A 9873-nucleotide genomic window follows, 5' to 3' on the forward strand; every position below is an offset into this window, starting at 1 on the left:
GAGCATGGTAGTGCTCACTCATCACTAGTTGTCATACATCTGCAATTAATATCAGCCAAGCCCCCCAATTTAGAAGGGACCTGAAGACCATTTAATGTGTATGATGATGCTTCCTCCTCCCGAGAGTAGATGTCAGGGGAAAAGAAGATGTATGATTGCTTTGTTCTTGTCTGGCAGTGGCTAACTTTCCTTTCCCCATTCAATAAAAAACACATACACTAAAATTGGTACGTTTCAGTTTGCAGGACCTGGTCCAATGGCCACGTGAGTAATTTGTGGTCGATAGCCTTAGCACAGAGAACCACCTCTTACCTTGCAGGATTTCCGACTCCCCTTTTGATTAGCCAGCCCGGCATGACGCTATCATTGCGTTAGGATGCGCAGGCCAACTAAACAAAAGAAAAGCCGCGAATGCCATCAGTTAAGTTGTTTTTAGGGCTCAGATGTCTGAAGTGGCCAATGGACGGGGGCCTTCTAAGGCTATGTGCCCACACGACTATGTGCCCACGGATTTTGCCGAGGAAAACCTGCGGATTTATCTGGATTTTCTAGATAAATCCACAGGTTTTAGCAAGTACAGACACTCCCCATGTTATCCTATGGGACACAGGGAGTGCTGTGTCCATGCTGCGGTATGTGTGACTGCGGAATATGATGCGGATGTCCCACAGCCGCACGTAAGTGCATGTCAATTATTCATGCGGAAATACCTGCGGAAATCCGGGCACTCCACTATGGAGATAGAGGCCGGGACTTCTGCAGGTAAGTCGCATTTATGTCCGCAGGTTTTCTGCAGATATTTTTCTGGAATCCCGCAGCAATGGATAGCTGCGGATTCTGAAGAGCTGTTGCGGGCCACCTGCGGACAAACCTGGTACAAAGCAGGTACAATGTCACATGGGCACATAGCCTAATCGATTTGAGCTAATTGTAACATAGATTCAATTGAGCATGTCTGTGTCTGGCAAGGATAGCCGTCCACCGGATACATATGGCTAGTTTTAGGCTATGCTGTGTGCAATGGAAACCAGAGAATTTCAAGTTCCATCCCCAAAGGTGATGGAACGTTGCTTTCGGTCACATTTCAGGAAGGCTGAGTGTTTGCAGAGTGACATATCGGTAAATATAGTTTTTCTATCTATTAAAATCCCTCTTGCATTTGAGGATTTAGTGTCCCTTTAATTTATTCTCCTATAATGGAATTAAAAGTTTGGCCCCTTACATGTATTAAGGATCAGAGTAAGTGATTCTTCTTCACGATCGTATCCGCCATGACATTTCCTTTTGGAACGTCACTAACGAATGTCAGCTCTTCCTTTATTGGCGCAGTGAGCAGTCCGGTGCTGCGGGTCGTGCTCACCGGCAGGTTTGCTCGGTCACCATGTGCTGTGTTCCCATACCTTGTGCAGTGTTATCCGCTCTATGATACCAACAGGGAAGGACTGCAGTAATCCGCATCCTACTCTGTCCTTCATATAGTTTTGACATCCTGAGGAAGAACATTTTGAGTCTGATTCTGACGATACGATTTCACTGCTGTGAGTCGCTTTCCACGAAGAGTAAAATGTGACCAGGTAAAAATCTGGAGAAGAGCACAGGTGATGGGGATGAAGACCAGGAGGTAAAAGCATCCCTGCCGGAGGGTGGCCGCGAGTACTCGGCCCGGGTCCATCTGCGGCTCAGTGTTGATATTATTCATTGCATCCCTCTGAAAGATGTCGTATCCTACAACCAAAACACATACAAGTCAACTTCATAAAACTGCTCTAATTTAAGGAGTTGTCTCATCTTCATCTTATTAAAATCGGTAAAATTTCAAAAGTGCTCGTTTACAGCTCGTTGCCAAGTTACCAACCACCTCTTAGATGGCCGGGTATCCAGGCAAGGAGAACATCTTAGCAAGCACCGCTGTGAAGATGGCCAGATTGCTAGATCCAGCCAGCTCCAGTGCCCCGGAGCACTATATGGAATACATTAGGTTACAGGGTCTCTCGTTAGGCTTCATTCTAAAAGGGCTGGTTACTTTATCATTATTTTAACCAATGTGTTGAGGACCTGATTTTATGGCACTTACTAATATGGCAAGTATCACAAGTTTGTCTTTATGCTCAGACTATACAGCTCTCCTATTATCAAAATGGCCGCTGGTGGAAGATCATGTGACCAGAGCGGTCCATGTGACTCCTCCAATTAGAAAACACTTCACTTGTGATAGCTGTTTTTTAATTGGAAAAGATCTGGTCACATGATCCTCCACCAGCGGCCATTTTGAACTGGAGAGTCTGAAAAAGAAGGACTCTTAATATGTATACATTAGGAAATTCCACACACATACACACACACACTTTCCTCTCTTAACATGGGTTTGGCGGCATGTATGTGTGTGTATTTTTTTTAGATTAGAGAATATATTATATATTATATACACACATACACACGCTGTATCGCTATGTATATCTATCTGAACCCCTTTAACATCCAATACATCATAAAATACTGACATCGAGAGACAGGGTAACATCCCTTTAATGAGCCATTGCTGCTCTCGATTTACCTGTGTAGACGCATAGAAGCCATGTACCGATAAGTGGAGCCAGGGTCTGGCCAGGTTTTGTTACCAAGGCAACCATTCCAAACATCAACGCGGAGGCCGCCTGTTTTCTGCGATTGATTACAAAATCTTCATCCACCAAGTCGGTGACCACCAGGTTCAGCAGTTTACAAGTCCCTTCAGTGAAAACACGGTTGCTGCAATGAACAGATCATGCACAATGGTTATTGGTATGTAACCAAGCGAAGATCAAGATCAAACAACGCTGCTCATTAATATTCATGGAGGAACCAATCGCAAGACAGACAATAGGTTTATACAGGCATGAAACCAAGAAGGGAAGGTTTCTGCTGCAGTAAGCTGCTTCTCAGCCATCACAAAGCTGCAAACATTATGTCTGTATATAAAAAGATGTATTCCTAGCTCACAAAAGCATGGACTATTCGGTATCTATACACAGGGTTATCCGGCTTCTTTGACATTTTTTTTTTTATTTCCCTATTGGGCTACATTGGGGCAGGTAAGTAGATAGAGAGCACTTACCTGCCCTGCTGTCAGCCCCTCTCCCCCGGCTCAGAGCGGTCATGTGACCGCTCCTGCCGCGATTTTGCTGCTTCCGGTCTTTGCACGTCTACATGGGCAGGGCCATGTTGACATGCAAATGTGGAGCAGCATGTCGCCTCCCTGCTAGGTGTCTACAGTGCGAGGAGTCACCGCCCCCTTCCCTGCACCCTCCCACACATTTCCCCGCACCTCCAGTAACCTCCCCCTGCACTGCTGTGGGGGTCCGTGACCTGGGGGCGGGGCCTGGCGGCAGCTGCCGTGGTGTCAGCGCCAGCACCGGGCCCCCTGCCCAGGGTCGCACATTCAAATGTACCGGCATCACAGATCACCGATGCCGGTACATTTGAAAGTGCTGATGAGAAGCAGCGCAGCGCTGCTTCTCATCACTGTCCCTCCCGCTGTCTGTGCAATCTGCAGCACAGCGGTGACGTCACTACTGTGCTGAACAGAGCACAGACAGCGCACGAACGTGCAGGAGCGGCGGGGACCGAGGACAGGTGAGTATGTACTCCACATGTGTTCCCTATGGGGATGGGGGGGCTGGCAGAGCCATATGTGTGCGTGTGCAGAGCCATGTGTGTGCGTTTACGGTGCAGAGCCATGTGTGTGCGTGTACAGAGCCATATGTGTGCGTGTGCGGTACAGAGCCATATGTGTACGGTGAAGAGCCATGTGTGTGCGTGTACGGTGCAGAGCCATATGTGTGCGTGTGCAGAGCCATGTGTGTGCGTGTACGGTGCAGAGCCATATGTGTGCGTGTGCAGAGCCATGTGTGTGCATGTACGGTGCAGAGCCCGATGTGGGGCTGTTATTTGCAATGCTGTAGTGATACCAGGTCAGGTGCTGGGGAAGAATATACTGACAGGGAATGTGTGTGCAGGGGGCGGGCAGGGGGCGAGGCTGGACACTGGGGTGGGGCTGGACACTGAGGCTGGGCGGTGACAGCTCTGACTGAGGTTTTGCACAGGAAGTGGTCATGTTTGCTGGATCTAAATGTAAACAAGAAGCTGCAGAGAATAAAAGGGATAATTCAAGAGGAACAAAAGTTAGAAAACAAAAAAATAACAATGTAGGTGTGATTTATATGACAATACAGCACAGATAAACTCAAAAATTTTTGTTAAGCTAATGTCGGACAACTCCTTTAAGTATTTGCAGCAGAAATGTCTGAATAACTTCATAGGAAAAACATTGCTCAAAATAGGCAAGGTTTTGTTTTGGGTTTCTTTTTTTTTTTTTTACATACTTTTTGTTGCAGATTTTGTCCCTACTCAGTATGGGTGCAATTTAAATCTACAAGGAAAAACTAAGCAACGTGTGCACAAAGTGAAGGAGACATCAGGAATCTCATTCACTATACAGGCACTAGGCGCACATCCCAGTTTTGTGAAAAAATCTGCACAAAAATAAATAAAATAAACATTTGAGATGTAGCTGTAATGTCTGCACAGGCCCTAACTAAGATACAACCACCTTGGAATTGGTTGTGGTCTGGCAGCCAAGACCCCTGGAAAAGATGGGCCGCAGTGATAGGATCATGGGATAATCATAACAAAAAGGTTACCCAGTGATAATCTGATGTCCCACCACTGAGAAATCAGCAACTAGCTGATTGGTGTGAGTGTGTGTATATAAGGGGGGGCTATAACCCCCAATTCTCCTACAGTGCCACCACAGGAGCTATAGGTGATTATGTATGTAATGCAGGGATCCTGAACAAGGAGGACCCCAATTTTCTCAAAAATGAAAAAAAAGTTATAACATTTGAAAAATCAGGCAAAAATGATCACAAACTATAAATTAGGTCAGATTAAAAAAAAAAAAAAAAAAAATTAAAAATAAAATATTCCTTATTTTTATTTTTTAATGAACAATGTGCCTATACTCTACCACAATGACCCAAAAACTACCATGATTCTTTACTGACACAATGATGCCAATGTTACAATCGTTCCCTAGGGGGCAGAGTTGAGCCACAAATCAAAGATCTCTGTATGAGGCTGTATAACATTCTCAGATCTCTGTATGCGGCTGTATAACATTCTCAGATCTCTGTATGCGGATGTATAACATATTCTCAGATCTCTGTATGCGGATGTATAACATATTCTCAGATCTCTGAATGCGGCTGCATGACAGATTCTCAGATTTCTATATGCGGCTGTATAACATTCTCAGATCTCTGTATGCGACTGTATAACATATTCTCAGATCTCTGTATGCGACTGTATAACATTCTCAGATCTCTGTATGCGGATGTATAACATTCTCAGATCTCTGTATGCGGATGTATAACATATTCTCAGATCTCTGTATGCGGATGTATAACATATTCTCAGATCTGTGTATGCGGATGTATAACATATTCTCAGATCTCTGTATGCGGCTGCATGACAGATTCTCAGATCTCTGTATGCGGCTGTATAACATTCTCAGATCTCTGTATGCGACTGTATAACATATTCTCAGATCTCTGTATGCGGCTGTATGACATTCTCAGATCTCTGTATGCGGCTGTATGACATATTCTCAGATCTCTGTATGCGACTGTATAACATTCTCAGATCTCTGTATGCGGCTGTATAACATATTCTCAGATCTCTGTATGCGGATGTATAACATATTCTCAGATCTCTGTATGCGGATGTATAACATATTCTCAGATCTCTGTATGCGGCTGTATGATATAGTCTCAGATCTCTGTATGCGGCTGTATGACATTCTCAGATCTCTGTATGCGGCTGTATGACATTCTCAGATCTCTGTATGCGGCTGTATAACATTCTCAGATCTCTGTATGCGGCTGTATAACATTCTCAGATCTCTGTATGCGGCTGTATAACATTCTCAGATCTCTGTATGCGGATGTATAACATATTCTCAGATCTCTGTATGCGGCTGTATGACACATTCTCAGATCTCTGTATGCGGCTGCATGACAGATTCTCAGATCTCTGTATGCGGCTGCATGACACATTCTCAGATCTCTGTATGCGGCTGCATGACACATTCTCAGATCTCTGTATGCGGATGTATGACATATTCTCAGATCTCTGTATGCGGCTGTATAACATTCTCAGATCTCTGTATGCGGCTGTATAACATTCTCAGATCTCTGTATGCGGCTGTATAACATATTCTCAGATCTCTGTATGCGGCTGTATGACATATTCTCAGATCTCTGTATGCGGCTGTATGACATATTCTCAGATCTCTGTATGCAGCTGTATGACATATTCTCAGATCTCTGTATGCGGCTGTATGACACATTCTCAGATCTCTGTATGCGGCTGTATGACATTCTCAGATCTCTGTATGCGGCTGTATGACATTCTCAGATCTCTGTATGCGGCTGTATGACATTCTCAGATCTCTGTATGCGGCTGTATGACATTCTCAGATCTCTGTATGCGGCTGTATGACATTCTCAGATCTCTGTATGCGGCTGTATAACATTCTCAGATCTCTGTATACGGCTGTATAACATTCTCAGATCTCTGTATGCGGCTGTATAACATATTCTCAGATCTCTGTATGCGGCTGTATGACATATTCTCAGATCTCTGTATGCGGCTGTATGACATATTCTCAGATCTCTGTATGCGGCTGTATGACATATTCTCAGATCTCTGTATGCGGCTGTATGACACATTCTCAGATCTCTGTATGCGGCTGTATGACATTCTCAGATCTCTGTATGCGGCTGTATGACATTCTCAGATCTCTGTATGCGGCTGTATGACATTCTCAGATCTCTGTATGCGGCTGTATGACATTCTCAGATCTCTGTATGCGGCTGTATGACATTCTCAGATCTCTGTATGCGGCTGTATGACATTCTCAGATCTCTGTATGCGGCTGTATGACATTCTCAGATCTCTGTATGCGGCTGTATAACATTCTCAGATCTCTGTATACGGCTGTATAACATTCTCAGATCTCTGTATGCGGCTGTATAACATTCTCAGATCTCTGTATGCGGCTGTATAACATTCTCAGATCTCTGTATGCGGCTGTATAACATATTCTCAGATCTCTGTATGCGGCTGTATGACATTCTCAGATCTCTGTATGCGGCTGTATGACATATTCTCAGATCTCTGTATGCAGCTGTATGACATTCTCAGATCTCTGTATGCGGCTGTATGACACATTCTCAGATCTCTGTATGCGGCTGTATGACATTCTCAGATCTCTGTATGCGGCTGTATGACATTCTCAGATCTCTGTATGCGGCTGTATGACATTCTCAGATCTCTGTATGCGGCTGTATGACATTCTCAGATCTCTGTATGCGGCTGTATAACATTCTCAGATCTCTGTATACGGCTGTATAACATTCTCAGATCTCTGTATGCGGCTGTATAACATTCTCAGATCTCTGTATGCGGCTGTATAACATATTCTCAGATCTCTGTATGCGGCTGTATGACATATTCTCAGATCTCTGTATGCAGCTGTATGACATATTCTCAGATCTCTGTATGCGGCTGTATGACACATTCTCAGATCTCTGTATGCGGCTGTATAACATATTCTCAGATCTCTGTATGCGGCTGTATAACATTCTCAGATCTCTGTATGCGGCTGTATAACATTCTCAGATCTCTGTATGCGGCTGTATAACATTCTCAGATCTCTGTATGCGGCTGTATGACATATTCTCAGATCTCTGTATGCAGCTGTATGACATATTCTCAGATCTCTGTATGCGGCTGTATGACATTCTCAGATCTCTGTATGCGGCTGTATGACATTCTCAGATCTCTGTATGCGGCTGTATAACATTCTCAGATCTCTGTATGCGGCTGTATAACATTCTCAGATCTCTGTATGCGGCTGTATAACATATTCTCAGATCTCTGTATGCGGCTGTATAACATATTCTCAGATCTCTGTATGCAAATGCAACAGACATTCGATCGCTCAACACATTATGTCAATGTTGGAAATCTAATATCATTTAAGGGCGCCAGAAAGATTTATTACGTTGGGTTGTCCCAGGATAGACACGGGATATGCCATAAATGTCTTGCAGGTTTACTTCTGGAACTTACATCTATCGAATATTTGTGCCCTGATTGGGTGCACTTTGATCTGCCCTGGTCAGGGCAGATCAAAGTATTATAGTGCGCCTGCGCAGGACCTCAATGCCGGCGCGTGTGTATGACGTAGACACATCATGTACCCCGGCTTCAGAATAAGGAAGACCAAGAGGGCCGAAAGGGGAGGCGCCGGTCCCGGAGAACGGCGCTACCCATCCAATTGGTGTGCACCGGAGCGACCTTCTAGGTGAGTATTATAAAGTGTTTTTTTATGTTATACAGCACACCCTGGGCCCTTACATACAGCATGTTAGAATGCTGTATATAAGAGCCCACTGGAGGTGGCCACAGCTTATAGGCCGAAAAAGTGGTGACAGGTTCCCTTTAAATAATTGAAGACACAAACCTGGCTATAAAAAAGCATAGTAGATATATTTGGTCCGGGCCGGCTAGGAGCATGATCACACTGAGAGCCAGCTTGAGAATGAAGAGCCAGCGCACAACGCTGTATACCCCGAACTTCCGACACAGAGAGAGGAAATACATGTTGTTTAAATGTGGAGCAATGTAGGAAATACCTGGCAAAGAGGAAAGAAAGAAAATCATTTCTACTTTACAATATGTAATTAAAAGTCAGTTTTCTTGCATTAAGTAACAATATCCATGCAGTAAAGTATTACAGTCCACATAGACAAAAAACCTGTCCATACACACAAGTCAGCCAAAATGACGCAAATGATTGTTCACAATGGCAGACTGCAAACTTATGGCTTAGGTCAACCGAGACTAGATGTGCATAACGTTCTTCATTAGGTTGAGTCATTGATACGGTACAATTATCTTCTTGACAAAATTGACTGCTGAACCATCCGATGGATGACTGATTAGCTGCTTTTCAGCAGATCAAAAATGTGTGTGTATGATCAGCATTTTTGGGATCATTTGCCATATCCAATAAGCATGGCCAGATTACAGCAACTGTCTGGGGTGATGGCCGCCTCACATATGACTTTATAGGATGATCGCCGTATGTCACCAGAATCACTATAGCAGCTGGGCGATCAGAGAGAAAAAAAAAAAAAACAAAAAAAAAAACAACCCTACAGTAGTCCTGTTATTATGGGAAGCACAGTGGCTCAGTGGTTAGCACTGCATGGTGGCTCAGTGGTTAGCAGTGATGCTTTGCAGCACTGCGTTCATATCACATCAAAAATATTTGTGAGTTTGTATGGTATGTTCTCTCCATGTTTGTGTGGGTTTCCTTTGGGTTCTTCGGTTTCCTTACACACTTCAGAGACATACTGATAGGGAATTTAGATTGTGAGCCCCAATGGGGACAGTGATTATGACATCTGCAAAGCGCTGTGGAATATGATAGCGCTATATAATCACTGCATAATAAATAGATTGTATGTTACCATGACTTTTAAGACCAATACACATTAAAGTAACATCAGCTGAATCCGACAATATCTGTGAGCTTGGCTGACAGACTAATGTGTATTGGGTTCCCAGTCTCCCCAGACAGGTGATGCTTGGAAAGCTAAAACTCCTGTGTGTCCAATTCCAGACTGCTGATCCCTTTTGGTCTCAGCAAGATAAGCGGCTGCCGGAGGAATCTGACAGCAGCTCTCCTAGAGGACACAAGAGCACATGAATGAGCCGGGCACTGCCAGGTACGAGAGCGTCAGGAGAGAGGTTTGCTAAACCATT

At 44.3% G+C, this 9873-nt stretch overlaps 1 protein-coding gene across 1 annotated transcript; it reads right to left on the reverse strand.

The window, feature by feature from the left end:
* Positions 1-1000: 1000 nt before the first annotated feature.
* On the reverse strand, positions 1001-8726 carry LOC142281875 (transmembrane protein 180-like). Its single transcript, XM_075332908.1, has 3 exons — positions 8567-8726; positions 2555-2748; positions 1001-1725 (listed from the first exon to the last, which is right to left on the reverse strand). Exons 1-3 carry the CDS (start codon positions 8704-8706, stop codon positions 1472-1474), a joined length of 588 nt encoding a protein of 195 aa, XP_075189023.1. The 5' UTR covers positions 8707-8726; the 3' UTR covers positions 1001-1471.
* Between the last annotated feature and the right edge of the window lie 1147 nt (positions 8727-9873).

This window comes from Anomaloglossus baeobatrachus, unplaced genomic scaffold (assembly GCF_048569485.1).
Source record: "Anomaloglossus baeobatrachus isolate aAnoBae1 unplaced genomic scaffold, aAnoBae1.hap1 Scaffold_4874, whole genome shotgun sequence".
NCBI classification, from domain to species: Eukaryota; Metazoa; Chordata; class Amphibia; order Anura; family Aromobatidae; genus Anomaloglossus; species Anomaloglossus baeobatrachus.